The sequence below is a fragment of the Opisthocomus hoazin genome, chromosome 12, assembly GCF_030867145.1.
Source record: "Opisthocomus hoazin isolate bOpiHoa1 chromosome 12, bOpiHoa1.hap1, whole genome shotgun sequence".
NCBI lineage: Eukaryota > Metazoa > Chordata > Aves > Opisthocomiformes > Opisthocomidae > Opisthocomus > Opisthocomus hoazin.
The window spans coordinates 28,157,236-28,177,127 of NC_134425.1; the positions used below are offsets into that span (position 1 = coordinate 28,157,236).

Sequence of the window (19,892 nt, forward strand, 5' to 3'; positions counted from 1 at the left end):
TGGTCAGGCGCGCCGCGGGCAGCCCGCGAGGCCCTGAGGGTGGGGTCCTGCGGCGCGGGGCACGCCGGGATACAGCGAGGCAGGGCCCGGAAATGACGGCGCCCGGCGGGCAGCGGGGGGGGGGGGGGGCTGCCGTGACTCCCCCCGATACCGGGCCCGTCCCGCTCTCCGCGGCCTGCGCTTCCCCCTCTACCGCGCCCCGGGACGCCGCATAGCCGGTCCCACCGGGCTGGGCCGCGCTCGGTGCCCATAAACGCCCCGTTACGGGCGGGGCCTGAGCGGGGGGGTGCGAGGGGCTCAGCCCCGCTGGGCCTTTGGCTGCCGTGGGGCCGGGCCGGGGGGCTCGCAGGCTGTGTAGGCCGCGTAGGCCATGGAGGACCCGGTGCCTGGGGGTCGGTGCCAGGACCCGGTGTCCTCAAGGCCGGGTGACCGGGGTGTCCCCAGGGCCCGGTGTCCCCAGGGCCGGGTCTCCCCAGGGCCGGGTGACTCCAGGGCCCGGTGTCCCCAGGGCAGGGTGACCGGACGCCTCCTCCGCGCCCCGCTGCGCCGCAGCCAAAGTCCTCCCCGTTTCTGCTGACTCGGCCCCAGTGCGCGGAAGCGGCCCTTTCCGTCGCCGTCCCAGCCGCGGCAGTGTCCCCACCGCCCCGCGCCATGTCGCGACGCCCGCCGCCCCGCTCCGGCGCCTGGCTGCTGCTCGGCTTGCTGCAGGCTGTGGTCCTGCCCGCCCAGCCCTGTGGTGAGTACGGCAGCCCCGCCGGAGCCGGGGTCTCGCCCGCGGCGGGTCCCCGGGGAGCGGGGCTGGGGGTTGGCCGCCATCCCGTGCCCCGGGGAGGGGATCGCCCTCCTGGAACCCCTCCGCTGGTGGGCTCTGCAGGCCGAGCTCTGCCCCCTCCCCTGCTCCTGCGCTCGCAGCCTCCCCACCCAGGGAACCCCGGGGACAGGGGGGGCCCCGCCAGCCCCCCACCAGCCCCCCGCACGCTGGCGGGGCGGCTGTGCCCGGGCGCTGGGCTCCCCTCGCTCCCACCTCCCGCTGCGGCTGCTGTTTGGCTTCTTCCCCTTTTTTTGGGGGCGAGCGCTGGGGTTTGGGGACTCGAGGGCGGGATGCGGGGGGCTCGGTGCGGGCGGCAGGGCGGGGGGGGGTCGTCTCCATCGCCGCCGCAGCCCCACGCAGCCGGTGCCGGGGGTCGCCGGTGCCACAGGGCCAGTGCATGGGGCGGGCTCGGCCCCCTCCTGCCCCCTCACCGGGCCGGGGGAGGGGTTGGGTAGAAGCCCCGGGGCAGGCGGCGGCGGCGCGGGAGCTGAGCGCCCGGCTGCTGGGGCTGGCGGCGGACCCGGCGCGGGACCCCGACCCCAGCGTCTACCTGGCGCTCCGCCTGGCCGCCGACCATGACCTGCGCGGGGAGGAGCGGTACCTGGCGCGGCTGCGGGACGCCTTCCAGCACCGCTACGGCCGGTAGGTCCCCGGGGGGGACACCAATTCCCCCCCCCTCGTCCCTCGGGGCACGTCCCCTGTCCCCGTGCTGACGCCGTCGCCGCAGGAGCCCGCAGGCGGCCGACCACCCCCACGCTGTGCCCCATGGCCACCTGCCGCAGGACACCGACGGTGACGAGCACGGCACGTACGTGCGCGCGTCCCCCAGGGACGGTCCCCTCTGCCAGCGGGGTGACAGCCCCCCGGCATGGCGCGGGGGTCCCAGCCGCGGCGAGCGCTGACGTGGCAACTTGCAGGGTGGCAGCGCGGCCGGAGACGGGGCGGCTGGCGCTGTACCTGCTGGGGCTGCGGGCCGCCTGCCCCCCGCCCGAGCCGGGTGCCCACCGCGTGCTGGTGACCTGGCTGAAGTTCCACCTGGAGGAGGACTGGGCCGGTGAGTGCAGCCCCCGCCCACGCGCCGGCCGCGTGCCGCCACGGGGCTGCCAGTGACGCAACGCCTCGTCCCCAGGCTCCCGGCGGCACGGGCACCCGCTCACCAGTTACTACCAGTACGGGCTGGGCGTGCTGGCGCTGTGCGTCCACCGCAAGCGGGTGCGGGAGGAGGTGATCCGCCGGCTCCTGACAGCCGAGCGGCACGGCACGTTCGCGCACGCCGGCGGCAGCGCTGTGGGTAAGGGGCCCCGGGGACACGCAGGGTGGCAGCGGGCGCATGGCCGCCGCGGTGACGCCACGTCCCCGCAGACACGGAGACGGTGGCGGCACTGGCCTTCGCCTGCCTGGAGCGGGAGCAGCTGGTGGGGGCCGCGCTGACGGCCGAGCTGCGGACGGCCACGCGCCGGGTGAGGAGGAGGATGGTCGAGGCGCAGGGCCCGGACGGCCTTGTCGGCAACGTCTACAGCACCCCGTGGGCCGTGCAGGTGGGTGCCGGGCGCAGGAGCTGCGCTGGGCGCAGGCAGGCGTGGAGGTTTGGGGCACGCGTGTGGGTGGGCACGCGTGTGCGGGACGAGGCTGAGGCGCGGGTGTGAGCAGAGACGCGGGCGCAGGCGTGAGCAGGGCGCGGGTGTGGGCGCGGAGACAGGCGTGGGTGCGGGTGTGGGTGCATGCACGGGCGCGGATGTGGGCGCAGACGTGGCACAGACGTGTCTGTGGGTGCAGATGTGGGGCAGACGTGGCTGTGGGGGCAGATGTGGGGCAGACGTGGCTGTGGGGGCAGATGTGGGGCAGATATGGCGCAGATGTGGGGCAGATGCGGCTGTGGGCGCAGACGTGGCTGCAGACGCCGGTGCAGCTGTGGGTGCTGCGCTGGGGCCGGGCAGGCGGCCGACGCTCGGCAGCACAGTGCCCAGGGCCCCGACTCGCCACCGGCTGCTGCCTGGCCACCTTCCTTCCTCCCGCCCGCAGCTCTTCCTCGCCACCGACACGTGCAGGACGCAGCCGGCGTACAGCCGGGCCGTGGCTGCGCTGCTGGCGAACGCGGATGCCTTCACCACGGCCGCGACCATGGCGCAGGCGCTGCCGGCGCTGCACGGCCGCTCGTACCTGGACGTCGCGGCCACGCGGTGCCAGGAGGAGCCGGGTAGGAGACGGGGGAGCCGGGCTGGGGTCCGCGCGGTGCCGCCGCGGCGGCGGCTTGGTCTGGGTCAGTACCATGGTGACTTCCTCCCTGCAGACACGCTGACCCCCGTGAGCCCCGTACCGCCGGCTGAGACGCCGGGGAACAAGACGGTGCGGCTGGTGGTGGAGTGCCCCGAGCCGCGGTGTCCCCGGCACCAGCTCTACGACCGGCTGGTGCCCGCGCCCGCTGGCGCCTCGCTGCTCGACGTGCTGAAGGCGGCCGCCGCGCAGGACCCGCACGACTTCACGTACGTGGTCCCGCGCGCTCGGGTGGGGGGATGCTCTGGGGACCCTGGGGTCGCGCCCGGGGCAGCCGCATGCCCTGCACCCCGGGCTCGCCCCGCTCCCCACTGCCCCGGGCGGCAGAGCTGGCCCAGCGCCGGGGCCGGACCCTCACCCCGTCTCCCCCCGCCAGGTTTGAGACCCAGGACACGGCGCAGGGCCCCTTCCTGAGCGCGGTGCTGGGGCTGGCGGCGCGGCAGCGCAGCTACTGGCAGCTCCTCAGAGCCCCCGACACCAGCCTGCAGACGGGTGAGTGAGGGGCGCGGGGCGGCGGGGGTCCTGCAGCCCCCGCGGCCGCTCCCCCACCGCGCCGCTGTCGCTCTCTCCGCAGGCGTCGCTGAGTACAGACCCGGCGACGGGGAGACTCTCATCCTGCGCCTGGGCACGTGGTAGCGGGTGGGGGGCAATGAACCGCCCGCTTCGGGCACCCACCCGGCTGCCTCCTGCCGCCTTCTTCCCGCGCAGGCCCCTCGCTCCGCCCGGGCTGGGGTGGGCTGGGGGCGATGGCCGGGGTCCCGCAGGTGCCCTGGGGTAGGAGCACCCGACCGGCAGCTCCTCTGGCCCCGCACCAGGGTGGGGGGGGTGGGCAGTTTCGGGGAGCCCGAGCCAGCGCTGCCCCTTGCTGGGGCCATCCTCCGCCGTGAACCCTCAGGGGGACCCCGGCCCCCCCATTGCCCCCCACCCGAGGGCTCGGGGGCCGCAGGGCCTCGTGCAGCCCGAGGGGACCCCGGGGCCTGACCCAAACCCTCGTGATCCCCCCAGGTTCGATCCAACCCCAGGAAGCCCCGGGGCAGCTGGCGGGGAGCGGATCCAGGGCAGGGGGTGCCCGGGGCGGGTGGGGGTCAGGGGGCGATGGCGGGGTAGGTGATGGGCAGCGCCGGCGTCCGCCCGGCGTGGGTCACCCAGGGGCTCGGACGCAGCCCCCCTGCCGTCGTCTCCATGGCGGCTGCCTGGGCTCTGGCCCCGCTGCGCCGGTGGCATCCCCGGGCGGGCACCGCCGCCGCTCCCTGCCGTCGCCAAACCTTCTGCTCACTCCCGGCGCTGCCGCCCTGGCACGTGGCACCGGGGCCCCGGCGCTGAGCCCTGCCACCACCCCCAGGGTGGGTGACGCCACCACCATCACCGCCTGCCGGCACCGGCCACAGTCCTCGTGGCACTCTGGCCACCGCTGCCAGTCCTGCGCCATCCCAGTGCCACCCTGTGCCATCCCAGTGCCAGTCCCGCACCATCCCAGTGCCAGCCGCTGCCCATTTTGGCCCTGGGGCTGCCCCAGTGCCACCCCCATTCCAGGGCCACCTGTTGCCCCCCTGGTCCTGGTGTCACTCCAGGGCAATCCCTTGCCCACCCTGTCCCCAGTGCCACCCTGGTGCTGCCCCTTGCCCACCCTGTCCCCAATGCCACCCATGCCCACCCTGTCCCTGGTGCCACCCATGCCCACCTGCCCGCCCCCGCTCAGGGCTGTGCCGCGATCCTGGCCCCGAGGCGGTGTCACCCCGGTTTGTTGGAGCACCGACATGTTGGCATCCCTGCGGTGGTCCCCGGGGGGTGACTGGCTCCCGGTGACCCCTTCCCACGTCCTGGGGTTGTGGGGGGTGGCAGCGCCTCAGCCTGGCACAGGGACACCCCAGCTCCCCACAGCCGGGTCCCCTGCCAGTCCCCGCGCCGGGTGGCATTGTCCCCTCGCCAGGCCCTGCTTCCCCCGGGGCCGCCGGTGGCTGCAGTGGCCTTGGCCAGGAGCTGGCCGCGTTGTTTCTCAGCTGGGAAGGAAGCGTTTCCTCCAGAGCCCGTGACTCTGGCAGCGCTGGGTGCACGCCCTGTCCTGTCCCTAAGGTCCCCAGCAGTGCCAAGGGTGCTGCGGCCACCCGGGGGACGTCACCACCCAGCACCCACCCTGGTCCCGTGGTCGCCTGTGGGACACGGAGAGTGGCCTTGGGGGGGCCGGGAGCTGCTCCATCCCCCCAGAACACACGTGGCAGCCAGCCCGGCTGCAACTGCTGTCCCTGGGTGACTCGGGAGGGGACACGGACACGGAGGGGACAGGCCACACGCCCGGAAGCGTTTCTGCCGGCTGCAAAATCAGCGGAAAAAAGAAGGGGAAGGGGGTGGAAGCCATGTTTGCTCCAACGCCGGGTGGGGAAACTGCCTTGTCCCACCCTGCCCTGCGACACCTGGCACCCCTGAACCTGGGCATCCCCGAACTGGGGCACCCCCAAACCGGGGCACCCCTGAACCTAGGCACGCCCAAACCAGGGCATCCCCCGCACCAGGGCACCCCCAAACCAGGGCATCCCCTGAACTGGGGCACCCCCAAACTGGGGCACCCCCGAGCCAGGGCACCGCCAGCCCCGTGGCAGGGGCTGCCCCCCCTCCATTTCCGCCTTCGCTCTATTTTTGTCGCACTCCTCCCTGGCTCCTGGGCCGTCTCCCACCGCAGCTCCCGCGGGGTGAGCGCCCGGTGCCACGACGGAGACCGGGGCACGGGGATGCCGTGGGAAGCTGCGGTTCGGCAGCACCCGGGCCGGCGCCGGGGCCCTCGCGCAGGGCACGGGAGGGACGCGGTGATGGGGACAGGAGCCACGGCCGCCTGCGTCCCGCCAAGAGGCAGTCCTGCCGCGTGGCTTCGCCCTGGCCCGGGGCAGCGTACCATCCGCAGCGTCACCGTCTGGCCCGTGGCTGGCGTCCCCCCGCCGCCCTCTGTCCCAGCCATTTTTTCTGCCCGTCGGGGCGGTGAGTTTTGAGGCCGCTTCCAGGAGCGTCCCGGCTTGGCTCCTGCCCCAGCGCACGGTGAGGGAAGGGTAGCTCGCTGGGCCGCCGTGGTGTGCCCGCCGCCAGCGCCACCCTCGCCAGGGTGCCCCAGGGCCGCGGCTGGAGCCGTGCCCGGCCCGAAAGGGACCAGGAGGGCCCCGAGTTCCGGGCACTCGGCCCCCGCTCTGGCCGAGAGCGCGGCAGCTGCGGGCGGGTTTGCCTGCTGGGCGCGTGTTTCAGAGGCTTTTCACAACGGAGAGGGTTCAGAGTCGTTTTGGTTTTGCGATTCCCTGCAAAAGGCGAGTCTCGGCGTGTCCCCAGGGACAGGGCTGGGGGAAACCCCCCTCCGCGGCGTTCCCGGGACCTCCCACCCGCCCTGTCACCCTGCCCGGGACTGGAGAAGGCGACCTGCGAGCCAGCCCGCCCACGGCATCGCCAGGTCGAGGAGCCCTTCCCCGGGCAGCGCCCGCCCGTCGCGGCCCCCTGACTCAGTCCTGGGGCCGGGGTACGCCCGGATGCCGCGTCCGGCCCGGTTTCAGTGCTCCATGGTGCTGCCCCGTGCCGGCGCGGGGGTCCCGAGGGCAGCGTCCGTGCCGGGCTGGGGGCTCTGGTGCTGCCCGTGCGGGGCCTGGCAGCGGCAGCAGGGCTGGCCTGGCGCGGTCGCCCTCTCCCCGGGTATTTCAGGCCGTGATCTCAGCCCGGTGGCATCCCGCTGCCTCGCCATCGCTCTGCTCCGGCTACAGGCAGGGTCAGGTTTCCCACGGCGTGGCGGCAGCTGCCCGCGTGCCGGGCCCGGCACTGCTCCCGCTAAGCCAGGCGAGGGAAAGGCGTTGCAGCCCCGGCTCCGCAGGTGGGGAGCGGATGGGGGCTCCTCCGCTGGAGGGGCTGGCTGGCGAGGAGCTCCAGGCGAGGGGGAAAGGCCGTTTCTTCTGGACGCGCTGCTAAGCCGCTGCTGAAGCCTGCCTCTGCGGCGGCGGCGGGGCGTGCGGGGCGGCCCGCGAGCCGCTGCCCGTGGTGCAGGAGCAGCACAGGGGTGCAGAGGTCCGGGGTGCTTCACCACGCGCCGGCCCGGTGCCTGGGAGCGCACAGCGCAGTGTTCCGTGTCTCAGGACAGGGGATCAGCCGCTGCCCGCGGGGATGCTGGGCTGCTTACGGTGCCGGCACGGAGGGATGGCGGATCTGTGGCTGGAGGCAGCGAGGACAAACGCCAGCGAGCCCGAGGCGGTGAATGGCAGCTTCCCCCCGTATGCCGGGCTGTGGTTTGAGACCCGCCACGCTGCGGTCCTCAGACAGTGCCAAGGACCATCCCGGCTCTGGAGCTGAAAGGATAGAAAAGTGTTTCTGGGGGCAGACGTGAAGAAAAACGCATTCTCCGTGGCAGGACAGCCCGGCCCAAGGACAGACGACGTGAGCATTGTGACGTCCAGCAGTGCAGAGCAGCGCCCGAGAGTGCTCGAAGCACCCAAGCCCGGCAGGAGGCCGGGAGAGGGATGGGATGCCACCTCAGCTCCCTTCCAGCCCCACGTTCTCCACTTCTGCACCCAAAAACCCCTGTGGGATTTGCTCGTCCCCGTTTTGGGGCAGGCTGGCTTCACTGGTGGCCTGACCGCTGTCTCCGTGGCACAGGCTCAGCGCTCTGCCCCGAGCAGGCCATCGACCGCCTGCAGCGGAGTCTCTGGAAGATGAAATCCCACGAGTTGGAGGACATTCTGAAATGCCGCCGCAGTTGGGGCATGCCGGTTGAGCCTAGAAATACGCGCAAAACACGCCCAGCCCGGTCCCCCGCCGGCCCCGCTGCCCGGCAGCCCCGGGGCGTCGGGGTGTGGTGCAGGGGCCAGGCCGGGACCCCCATGGCAACTGCTGCCGCGCACAATGGCAGGGGCACCGCGGCCATGGCGGAGCGGGGCGACGCGCGGCCTCGCCTCACCTTCTTCCCACCGCCCCAGAGCCGGCAGCTTGGCGGGCCCCGGTGCGGGCGGGGGGCCCTCACACCCCGGGGATGGGGACCCTCACACCGTCCTGGGGCTGGGGACCCTCACACCATCCTGGGGCCGGGGACCCTCACACCGTCCTGGGGCTGGGGACCCTCACACCCTGGGGCTGGGGTCCCTCACACCCCGGGGCTGGGGACCCTCACACCATCCTGGGGCTGCGGACCCTCACACTGTCCTGGGGCTGCGGACCCTGACACCGTCCTGGGGCCGGGGACCCTCACACCCTAGGGCTGGGGTCCCTCACACCCCAGGGCTGGGGGGTACACCTCAGCCCCGCCCCGCACCCTGCTTGGTGTGACACGAAGAGCCCTCTTGCCCAGAGCAGCTCCGCAGCCGTGGACCTCGAGTGGGACAGCCCCTTGCCCGGCAGCCTCCCGCCCGACTCGGCCAGCCACGCCGCCCGCCGTGCCCAGCTGCTCCTGGAGAAGAAGGTGACGCCCCCCACTCCCCCGACACCCCTGGGTGTGACTGCTGTCCTCCCGACCGGCGTCCTGCTGCAGTGCGACGCGAGCCGCAGCCCGGGAGGCGGGGGGGGCTTCAGTAACTTCGTTCAGACCACTGCTTCGCGTGACAGCGGGGAATTCTGCGTGGCGGTCACCTTGGCCACGGGCAGGGCTGCGGCGGGATGTCTCGCTTCCCGAAGACAAGCACCACTTTGGAATTCTGGGTCCCGTCTGCTCCTGGAGAGAGGCAGCGCGGCAGGGCCTTGCCCTGGAGCAGAGCCCGGCCGTGCGGGAGCGGGCAGCGCTGGAGCTGTGTGGGCCGACGGGCGTCCCTCCTGCCGGGCAGCCCCGCAGGGACGCTGCTGCCAGCCCATGCCGCTCGGGACTCCTCTCCTCCGCCACACAGCGGGCAGCAGGCCGGAGCGGGACTCTGCCACCGCCACCGCCACGGACCGTGGCGCCAGGCCCCCCGCCGACAAGATGGCGACCCACGCCCCGCACCACCGCTCGCCGCCGCGGGGCTTCTCACTGGACAGCGGCGCTGCCCATCAAGCCAGCAGGGATGCTGAGAGGTGGACTCTGGCAACAGCAGATGAGGAGAAAGCTGAGGTACTCAACTTTTTTGCCTCAGTTTTCACTGGCAACCTCTCTCCTCACCTCTCCCGAGTGGATGGATGGCATTAAGGAGACCAGGAGGGTAAAATCCCTCCAGCTGTAAGTGAAGACCAGGTTCGGGACCTCCTGAGGAACATAAATGTACAGAAGTCCATGGGACCTGATAAGATGCATCCCAGAGTCCCGAGGGAACCGGCTGATGGAGTTGCCAAGCCACTCTCCATGATATTTGAAAAGTCACGGCAGTCAGGGGAAGTCCCCGGTGACTGGAAAAAGGGAAACGTTGTGCCCCTTTTCAAAACGGGTAGAAAGGAAGACCCTGGGAACTACCGACCCGTCAGCCTCACCTCTGTGCCTGGGAAGATCATGGAACAGATCCTCCTAGAAGCTCTGCTAAGGCACATGGAGGCCAGGGAGGTGATTGGAGACAGCCAGAGTGGCTGCACCAAGGGCAAGTCCTGCCTCACCAACCTAGTGGCTTTCTGTGATGGTGTAACAACAAGGGTGGACAAGGGAAAACCAACAGACGTCATCTATCTGGATTTTTGTAAAGCATTTCACACGGTCCCCCACAAAATCCTTCTCTCTAAATTGGAGAGCCATGGATTTGATGGGTGGACCATTCGGTGGATAAGGAATTGGTTGCATGGTCGCAGCCAAAGGGTAGTGGTCAACGGCTCAGTGTCCGGATGGAGACCAGTGACAAGTGGAGTCCCTCAGGGGTCCGTACTGGGACCGGTGCTGTTCGATATATTTATCAATGACATGGACAGCTACATCGAGTGCACCCTCAGCAAGTTTGCAGATGACACCAAGCTGAGTGGTACGGTCGAGACACCAGAAGGACGGGATGCCATCCAGAGGGACCTGGACAAGCTGGAGAGGTGGGCCTGTGTGAACCTCAGGAGGTTCAACAAGGCCAAGGGCAAGGTCCTACACCTGGGTCGGGGTAATCCCCGCTATCAATACAGGCTGGGGGATGAAAGGATCGAGAGCAGCTCTGTTGAGAGGGACTTGGGGGTACTGACAGACGAAAGGCTGGACATGAGCCGGCAATGTGCGCTGGCAGCCCAGAGGGCCAACCGCGTCCTGGGCTGCATCAAGAGAAGCATGGCCAGCAGGGCGAGAGAGGTGATTCTGCCCCTCTGCTCTGCTCTGGTGAGACCTCACCTGGAGCACTGCGTTCAGCTCTGGAGCCCTCAGCACAAGAAGGACATGGAACTGTTGGAGCGGGTCCAAAGGAGGGCTACAAAAATGATCCGAGGGCTGGAGCACCTCTGCTAGGAGGACAGGCTGAGAGAGTTGGGCTTGTTCAGCCTGGAGAAGAGAAGGCTGCGGGGAGACCTGATTGCAACCTTTCAGTGCTTAAAGGGAGCCGACAGGAAAGATGGGGACAATCTTTTTAGCAGAGACAGCAGTGACAGGACGAGGGGTAATGGTTTTAAACTAAAACAGGGTAGGTTTAGGCTGGATAGAAGGAAGAAATTCTTCACAATGAGGGTGGTGAAACACTGGCACGGGTTGCCCAGAGAGGTGGTGGAGGCCCCATCCCTGGAAACATTCCAGACCAGGTTGGACAGGGCTCTGAGCACCCTGATCTCGTTAGTGGTGTCCCTGCTCGCTGCGGGGGGATCGGACTAGATGACCTCTGGGGGTCCCTTCCGACCCAAAACTTTCTATGATTCTATGACTCTATGACCCCGCACGGGGCGGGGCAGGCGCCCATCGCCATAGGCTGTCGGAGAGGCCCCGCCCCTCCGCTTGGGTTGCCTAGCAACCCACGGACTCCGGCGGCGGCTGGGTGGGCCGGGGCCGGGCGCGCTGCGGGGCCTGGGGTCAGCCTGGGTGCGACCCCCCGGAGCGCGCTCCTCCCTCCCGGCGGGCCTTCAGCGGCCGCCCTGGGCTGCAGAGCAGTGTCGGTGTCCTGACCGGGCGCCCAGACCCCGGGAGCTCTGGTGTGACCTGAGCCCTCCACGCTTCCCACAGCGCGTAGTTTCTCTAATGCTGTCCCCACGTTTTCCTTTCAGAGGTAAAATCTGAGCAAGGAGAAGGCGTGACAGAGGCAGCAGAGATGTCCTCTGGCTGTCTCGCCCAGGGCAGGAGGTGCCGTGTCCCTTCTGACCTCAGCACACCCCGCTCACTAGCGTCTACCGAAGCCATGGCGGCAGCGGATCCTGCTGCGCGACAGGTACCGTCTCAGGGCGTGAAGCGAAGAAACAAGCCCCTGGTGAAGGGCATGGCAGCTCCAGGGAAGGCAACGACCGCGTCAGACGCCATGAAGATGTTAGATCCGTGTCGGTTAAAACCTGATAGCGTGGAGACGGAACAAATCGTCGCCGTCCTGGATGAGACGATCGTCAAGCTGGAGCGGAGCAGTTTGATCCCAGGTATCATTGACTCTCTGGGTAGGTTTGCTGACATGCTGGGACCTGAGATCACAAACGCCCTGATCGAGCACCGAAAGCTTGCAGCCGAAATGGAGCACCTGCTTGCCAGCTCCGAGGAAGGGGACAGCACTGAGGAACAGCGGGGCTGCCTCTGCTTGCTAGAGCAACGCCTGAAACGTTCCGTTAGAAACGTCCTCAGGCTCCTGCTGGCCCGGCCTTCGCTTTGCCAGGCTCTGAAATGCAAAGCCTGGGTGAGAGAGCCACCGGCTGAAGTGTTCATCAACGCCTTTGGGGAGTTCAGGAATTTCATGCTTGAGAGACTCCTGACCAGTCCTGTGGAAGAGAAAGAAAAGATTCAGTTCATGAACGACGTCTCCCTCCGGATTAAGACAAACACTGAAGCAATCGCAGCTCTACAGGCAGAGCTGGCAGCAGCAATCCGGACTCGCGAGGAGGTATGATGCTGTGGGAATAGGTTTTCCAACACAGCGTTACCGAACCAAAACTTTGGTAAGCTGAAAAAACGAGCCCTCTGTTGGAGCTCCTACAGAGGGAGTTCCAGAAATGATTTCTAAAACAGACCCTAAATTTAAAGATACTATTTTCATTGTCAATTGTAATGAAAAAGCTTATTGCATGCTTGATTTGTTTAAAACTTGAATTTGGCACGTTTTGAACCTGTTTTCGCTGGCCAACTTCAATAACAGAAGTCACCGAGTTTAAAAAGGAGCTGCAGGACAGGCACAAATTGCTGCAGTAGTGTTTTGGCAGGGCTACAATGTCAGCTGCCAGCCCGAGGCTTCATTTGCTGCTGCTGAAACGATGAAAAGTCATTCCAGGCAGAGATTGCTCTGATTAAAATCCATTTTTGATATCTAATCTGCCTTCACTCTTGCTCAAAACCAACATTTCTGTGACTTCCAGTCCTGTCATACTAGCTGGCTTCGAGCTTTCGTGATTAATACGCGATTGTATGAATTCTTCTTTTTTTTCCGAGGTGCAGATAAACGAAGGGGCATTTCCCAGGCTCTTTCTGTAAGTCCGTGGGCTGTGCCAGCACCCAAGCTCCTGAACTCCTGACAAGCAAGCCTTTGTTTTACACACTCGCTTTTCCCTCTCCTCCCTGTGAGAGGGGTGGAGCGGCAGGATTTGTCACGCGCGCGCTGCACTGAATGGCGCTGGCGGGGACAAGGGCCTGCTTTCCCCACTCCCTCCACTCCCTGGAGATCTGTGAACCGAGACGCCCGAGATTTTTATATGCAGTTTGGCAGCTTGTCCAGGGCATCGTGAATAAACCTGTTTCACTGGCCCCGGCTGAGGATTTCTCTGGCAGGCAGCACCCTGAGCTGCCTCGCCGGGCAGCCGCTCGGAGCCTAGCCCAAAGCTCCGGGGAGCCCCAGGGCTCTGCGCAGGCTTCCAACGCGCCCCGTGTATCTCCAAGGCTGTTCCCTCAGCCAGCAGTGGCAGGTCCCTGTCGCTCCCAGCGCAGCGGGGTCTCTTCTTAGGTCTCCTCCACCTTTGCAGGGGTTCTTCACTTCTGCTGCCCACCTTAGGCCTCACTGGCATTTCTCGACGGTATTTCTTTCTCCTGTTTTCTGGGTCCAGATTCACAAGGACAGCGTGATCAGAGACCTCAAGAACAGCATGCGAGAGCTGACCAAAGACTGCGAGGCAGGCATCCAGCAGACCAAGCAGGAAGGAGAAAAACAGCGGAAAGAGGAGCGGAAAGCCTCCCAGGCCAGGTGTGCCAGGCTACAGCAGGACATTCAGGAGCTCGGAGCACAGCTCAATACCCTTGTACTGGAGCATCGAGCGTCGGAGCTGGCTCTCAGAAAGGTAAACGGGAGGAGAGCTCCAGAACCAGAGGTTTAAAACCTTTTGTAGTGCTGTCAGGTCTGGCTGCTGCAGGTAATTACTTGCTTCCTGCTAGCTGCTGGCAGGATGCAGATGCTGTTTGTCAGAGCATACCTGCTCCGTCCTCATGCTCTGCTGATTCCAGGGGAAAGCAACGCTGCAGCGACAGCAGGGAAGCAGCCTGCTCGCAGGTCCTCCTCCTGCCTGCCGACCTAGCTCTGAAAACAGCTCTGCACAGCGCTGTGACACTGCGCGCCGGGGCAGTTGTGCGCTGGTCAGAGCGCAGAGCAGCAAGGCTACAGCCGAACTGGCAAGGCCCGTGTCAGGAAAGAAGGGATTTGGTGTGGGGCAGGCGGAGCAGGCATCATACTGGCTGTATGTAAAGCCGTCCTTCAGAGCTGGTTGTAGCGTTCAGGGCGGAGCGCAGCTGAGCTTGGGAGCTGAGCAGTTCTGCTCTGTCTGGCGCTTCGCTGAGACGCAAGCCAAGAGGTCGGGCTGAGCTGAATGAGGGGGAAATGCGATTTGTCACAGTGCTGAGCAGATACAGGAGGAGGAATCGGGAGCAGCAGGCAGGCTCGGGCCTCTGCGTCAGCAGCTCTGCCCTGAGCAGCGCATGCTGGTGCCACAGGGCACAGAGAATCGAGGACTGGAGAAAGCATTTCCCCCTCGTATTGCTCCAGCTGGGTGTTTGGTAGAGCACTGGCCTCCCACGGGCACACACGGGTGAGGGGCATCTCTCGCTCTGGCACCGGACAGCGCAGAGCGAAGCGGCAGCGGGGCTGGGCACTGACAAAGCACCAAACGCGAGTCAGAGCCGCAGCGCAAAATCCCAAATCCACCTTTTTACACCTCCTTTAATGGAGTGGCTTTAGCAGGCAGTTTCTTGTGAGGCTGCAGGCCCCTGCAGTATTTCTTGAGCTGCTCAGTTCGTTCTCATGCTCAGGGAGGGACTGACTGACCACAGCGGTCTCCTCTCCTCCTCCTTACCACGTCCTCTAGCCCCGCTGGCCCACCATTGTGCTTGTGGTCGAAATAGCTGAGGTCTGGCCCCAGGATGGCCTGGGAGCCCTGGGGACATCCTGGGTCGGTGTCATACAGGAAATTGTGTGGCACTTGTGGTAGGCTCTAGCTGGTCTTCTTCTTGGCGATTCCACCTTTTGGCCTCAGGGAACGTCCCATGAGAATCCCCAAACCAGCGCAAACAAAATACGTGTTAGCTGAAGGACGCCTGCCACGAGGAGGAGGTGTTAAACATCACGACACTGGGTCTCAGAGAGACTCTGCTTTCTAACTGAGGCTTCAGGTGCCTGTAAGGAACCTATCTTGTTCTGTGTTTCAGAGAAACTGTAGAGTGGAGACGGAAATTATGAACTGGGTCCAGAAATACAACACAGACATGGGAGAAAAACAGGTATCCTCCTTAAAGTGCTTTGCTCTCCTGTGAGGTGATATGTTCGGGTAGGTCCCTGTCCCAGTGGATACGGGGCCCTTACACAGGAGACCGTGGAAGTGAGGGGCAGCTTTCCATCTACAAGAAGCACAGGCTTTGGAGGCTTTGGAAGAAAAGGTATCCTTGTCCTGCCTACGCATTCAGGAGTTCTCCCCCCGCCCTCGTCAGGTGTTTAACAACGTCATTATTTTGGTTTCCTGTCTGCTGGGCGGCTGGAGCATCGTGTCCCGGCAGGTCTGGGGCAGAGCTTGCTAAGGCAGAGACGCATCCATGCTGCGGTTTCCCCTAATCTTCCGCCTCCGCGCAGCCTCCTCAAAGGCATTAGGAAAGGCATAACCTGCTGCTGAGCGAGGAAGGGCAGCAACACCGTTAAAACGACCTGTCCATGGCCTTCTCCCGGCTGATGTGGCCAGGCTCTCCTCGCGCTCTCAGCAGCATGCGGCGCATCAGCTGGGCTTCAGTGCCACTCACCTGAACGGCGTCTCAGCAAAGCTGCTAGCGCGGGCTCGGCCTTACCGAACCGCGGCGATGTGTCCTGCTGCTCAGAGCGGCTGCAGGAGGGGCTCTGCCCTGCCTGTGCGTTGCCTGCTCAGAGCTCCCAGCTTCTGCAGCACCCAGGGAACTAGGAGAGTATTTTTCAGAGGAGCATAAAGGTACTAGGACCTGGTGTCTCGTGAAATTCCCTGGGTACTGGGTACACGCTTCCATTCTCAGTCCCTTTGCAAAGGCTCAGCTCAGCTCCCAGTCGAGGTTCTGCCTGGATTTGGGATGGGTTTGAGAGCCCTCGCCTAGGGATGCGCAGGGAGGGGCGGCTGAATGCCCTCAGCATTGCTGTACCTGGTATCTGCTGTCTTGCTAGGCTGAGTACGAGGAGGTTCACGCTGCCTACGCCAAGGAGAAGGCCCAGCTGGCCCTGCTGATGGAGAAGCGCGCTGTGCTTCTCCAGGAGTATACCCAGATTGAGGAGGAGAGCAGGATATGCCAGGAGAAGAAGGAGCAGGCTTTGAAGGAATTCACCGCCATGACCCTTGCTGCCACGCGCATCCAGGCCTTCTGGAGAGGCTACTTGGTCCGGTCCCACTTCAAGTCAAAACGGAATAAAAAGAAGAAGGGCAAGGAGAAGGGCAAGGGCAAGCGCAAGGGCAAGAAGATCAAGAAATAAAGCACAAAATCTATTTTCTCTCCTCCTGGCAAAGCTACTGACTCCACTGGGACAGAGCTCCTCCAGATAAAAGCATTAGATTTGAGAGAGCATTTCCATCAGGGCCCAAGCTCTCCAGGGCTGGGGCTACCTCTCGTCGTTGGAGTATACTGAAGCAGCGGCGTGAAGACACGTCTCACCATTTGAGGTTTGGCTTTGCTACCTCTGCAAGGAGGAGGATGCCTCCCGATGAAGGGACTGGGCCAGGAGTGCGGGTTCCTGGCTTGGATCTCCTTGCCCATCCCTTGCTTGTGTGTCCGGGCCCAATTCTGTTCTTACTAAAGGTGGCAATAAAATAATTCCTGGGTCAGGATGAGGCACTTCATCTGCAGTGGTTTCTCCTTGTGTAGATCCATGTCCCTTTCCACAGGAGGAAGCTGCAGGACCATTGCTTACCAGCGAGAGAAAGGACACAAGCCCCGACGGGGCATCACCCAGCACTTTGCGTGTGTCGGCAGGGGCTGTCTGAGGGGTGGGACGTGGCTCAGCTCAGCTCGCGCGTGCCCCCAGCCCTAAGCCAAGCAGCACACTGTGCCCTGTGGAATGCAGACTCCTCTTCCGACAGCACGCTCTCCTTGGGGTTCTCTGGTGCCTAACGCGCCGAGAGCACACTGCAGCCTCTCCCTTTCACGGGGACATGAGTCAAGTGTTGTTATTTCCCCCCCTGGCCTCCCATTTTCGGCCATGCAGCAGCTTCATACCACGAAGCTCTTTACTCCTCTGCCTGCTAAGGCTGAAATCGGGCATGGACACAGTCATACACGCTGCGCTAGGTCTTACTTGTTTCATTTTCCTGGGAACCTAGGCTGTTACGTGCTGCCATAAAGCCCGGTCACCCCCTCTCACACGCTCTTTGCATTTAACATGCCGGGAGCAAACGGCACTTTGGATCCAGGCTCCCAGTGACACTTCTTCACTCCCGACTCCTGTGGCCCTTCCTTGCAGCCTCTCTCCCCTGGAGAGGGCAGTGACGCTGGCTGCAGAGCCCAGAGAGCCGCCAGGCCCCCGTCTCACCCACCCCGCTACTTCTGTTCATAATCGGGTACCTGTGGCAGAGGGGCTAAGGGGCTTTTTACCCCTGAACGCAAACGAAGTCGGAGTGGGGGCCTGGCAAGAGGAGATCCGGACACGCTTTTAGATGAGAGGATGCCGGGGTGTTGCAAGGGCTTTTGGATGCCGATTTTGATGCCTCCCTGTCTCAGTTTGCCTAAAACCTCCGGGTGTTGCCTCCAGGTGCCAAAGCTTACCTGGAGAGGTGTTCAGCTGCGTGACAGGCTGAGAACACCTTCTGGTGGGAGCGCGCCCGCCTTCGGAGTCCAAAGCTCTCTCAGACGCAGGACGTGCCCTCACGAGCTGCCTCGGTGTCTGCTGGTCCCAGAGGTGCTGGTGCTCGTGGCTGAAGGACTCCCAGGGACACCTCTTCGTTACCCGAAATGAAAAATAACTCCTGAACACACAAAGTATGTTTAGAGGGGAGACAGTTTGTATGCTGCGCAGGGTGCGAGGTGGACGTTGTCCACAAATCAAGCACACACACTTGCAATTCCATTGCATATTTATACAGTAAAAAATGTTAAAAAAAAATGTTAGTACCGCCTATTAGCCATACCCTCCTAACCACGACTGGTTAGTTCCCTTCTCACCTCGGTCTGATGGTGTCGTACTCTTAAAATTGAGGGGGCAAGGGCCTTTGCCTGGGCTGGGGTCTCCAGCTCGGGGGGCGATTTTCAGTAACACAGTGAGGGTAGTTCAGCTAAGGATACACGAAGTCTCCATTCTTCTGCCAAGTTTGCCACAGGCAGGAAAACCTCCTCATTCGCTGTCCTGCTCCAGGTCCGGCCGCTCCAGCATCTCGGTGGCTGAAGATAGTGAGTGTCCGCTCTGCTGACCAGAGCCGGCTCGCTGGCTCCCGCGGGCAGCAGCCTCCTCGCCGGGGCGCGTCTGAGGCCGTCAGGTGTTCCTCGCCTGGAACACTGCCTGCTGCGCGGGCGCTTCTCGCCAGTTCGTAACCACCCTGACGTGGTAACCTGATGCTTATTAGTTGACCTAATTAAAATCTATCCAAATGCCCATCGCCGAGGTAATACTGGGGGAAAGAACAGGGGGGAGAGGCTCAGGGAGCTTCCTCTAGTCCAGAGGGGCTTTGCCTGCTACTTCCCTGCCCCAAGGAGGGGCCCGGCCGCGCTCTCCAGGCCTGGAGCCGCGGTGCTGGTGGGGCGGCCGCGGGCCAGCGGCTCAGTAACGCGACCCGGGGCTTGGCAGGTCAGTGCGACCGGTGCACGGCCATGGCCCGGGCCGGGAGGGCGGCGGCGCCGAGGGAAGGGGTCCCGGTGGGCGCTCACGCAGGCCTCTCCTCGGCTTTCCGTGCTCGCGTGCCGCTCTGTGTTCCTCCCCGGCACCACGCTGGCAGGCCGCGGGGTCCAGCTTTGGCTGGGCCGTATGACCCCCCCCCCCAGCTCTCCAGAGCCGGCGGCTCGGCTGTGAAGGAGGGGGCTGCGAAATGGCGGCGGGGGCCAAAATGGCGGGGGAGGAGGAGGTGGGGGGGGGGGGGAGGCGCGGGCTCTTCCCGCCCCGCCGCCAGGGGGCGCCCGCACCGCGGCGCCGCCCCCCGCGCCCCGCCCCCCCCCCGCGTGAGGCGCGCGGCACCGCCCCAGCCGTGCCCGGCGGAGCGGAGCGGGGCGGGGGGGGAGCGGGGCCGGGCCGGGCCCCGCCGCGGGGTCTATGGGGAAGGCGGCCACGCTCTGCGGCACCGGCGGCACCCGCGGGCTGGTCTCTCTCCTCAGCGCCGTCCCCTGCTTGGGCTGCCAGGAGCTGCCGGCCATGAGCGCCGAGCCGGGGGGCCGGGGCGGCGCGGGGGGCCCGGCGGGGGGGCTGCCCGCCGCCCCGGGCTCCGACACCTACAAGGGCTGGCTCTTCAAGTGGACCAACTACCTGAAGGGCTACCAGCGCCGCTGGTTCGTGCTCAGCAACGGGCTGCTCAGCTACTACAGGTACCGCGCCGGGCCGGCGGGCCCTGGGCCTGCGGGGGGGCGGGGGCCGGGCCGGGCCGGCGGGCCCTGGGCCTGCGGGGGGGCGGCGGGGCCGGGCCGCCGAGCTCCCACCTCTGCGTTTCACCCAGTTTGGGGTTTCTTCTCCTGTTTTGAAGTGGGGTGGGGGTCCCTCGGGGCGGGAGGGCCACGGCTCCGGGGCCCGCCGGGCTCTGCTGGCGGCCGGGCCCGGGCTCCGCGGGGAGGGTCTGGGGGGGTTGTGGCAGCGGGGTGGTGCTGCGGGGTCGGGGCGTTCTGGCCTTGTAGGAAGGGTCCTGTCTGTTCCTGTCACCTGCGGGACAGGCACTTGTCACCTGCAGTGTCCTGGGGTCCGTGCTGGGTGTAGTGCAGAACGTGGGAACGATCCTGGGTGTTAAAGGTGGTTGGTGCTTTGTGAAGCAGCACATCTGTGACGAACCCAGCCCCCCGTGCGAGCGCTGCTCTGCGAAGGTGCAGCAAAAGCTGCTTTTCCTCCTGACACAAAGTTCATCCCTGGTTTCCTCTCTGCTGTGGCTGAGGACGCTTGGCCCAAGGCAGATCTCTGCGCCTCAGCTTGCTGCCGGGGGTTTGTGAGGAGTCTCCAGCTCCGCAGAGCGGTGTGGGTCTGAGCTCGGGCCGTGGCAGGCAGCAGGTCGTGTTCCTGTGAACTCCTCCAGCTCTACAGAGCGGTGTGGGTCTGAGCTTTGGCAGTGGCGGGCAGCAGGTCGTGTTCATCGTGTTCCCGTGAACTCCTCCAGCTCCGCAGAGCGATGTGGGTCTGAGCTTTGGCTGTGGCAGGCAGCAGGTCGTGTTCCTGTGAACTCCTCCAGCTCTACAGAGCGGTGTGGGTCTGAGCTTTGGCAGTGGCGG

The 19,892-nt window shown here is 65.6% G+C and overlaps 2 protein-coding genes across 2 annotated transcripts in view; both read left to right on the plus strand.

Annotated features, from left to right (window-relative positions):
* Window positions 1-68: 68 nt before the first annotated feature.
* TCN2 (transcobalamin 2) lies at window positions 69-16,325 on the plus strand. The gene is made up of 13 exons (XM_075433589.1): window positions 69-736; window positions 1,267-1,453; window positions 1,539-1,619; window positions 1,729-1,865; window positions 1,941-2,102; window positions 2,174-2,349; window positions 2,834-3,008; window positions 3,102-3,294; window positions 3,462-3,577; window positions 11,153-11,967; window positions 13,118-13,348; window positions 14,706-14,777; window positions 15,676-16,325. Exons 1-13 carry the CDS (start codon window positions 652-654, stop codon window positions 15,976-15,978), a joined length of 2,733 nt encoding a protein of 910 aa, XP_075289704.1. The 5' UTR covers window positions 69-651; the 3' UTR covers window positions 15,979-16,325.
* A 2,398-nt stretch (window positions 16,326-18,723) lies between these two features.
* Window positions 18,724-19,892, plus strand: part of OSBP2 (oxysterol binding protein 2) — a 79,692-nt gene continuing 78,523 nt past the window's right edge. Inside the window, exon 1 of the mRNA XM_075433569.1 lies at window positions 18,724-19,007. Coding sequence (XP_075289684.1) covers window positions 18,739-19,007 — 269 coding nt within the window. The 5' untranslated portion in view covers window positions 18,724-18,738. The remainder of the gene's footprint in view (window positions 19,008-19,892) is intronic.

Coding starts and splice junctions, on each gene's coding strand:
- TCN2 (XM_075433589.1), top strand. CDS start 652: ATGTCGCGACGCCCGCCGCCCCGCTCCGGCGCCTGGCTGCTGCTCGGC. Junction 11,968..13,117: donor CAATCCGGACTCGCGAGGAG/GTATGATGCTGT, acceptor TTCTGGGTCCAG/ATTCACAAGGACAGCGTGAT. Junction 14,778..15,675: donor CAGACATGGGAGAAAAACAG/GTATCCTCCTTA, acceptor CTGTCTTGCTAG/GCTGAGTACGAGGAGGTTCA.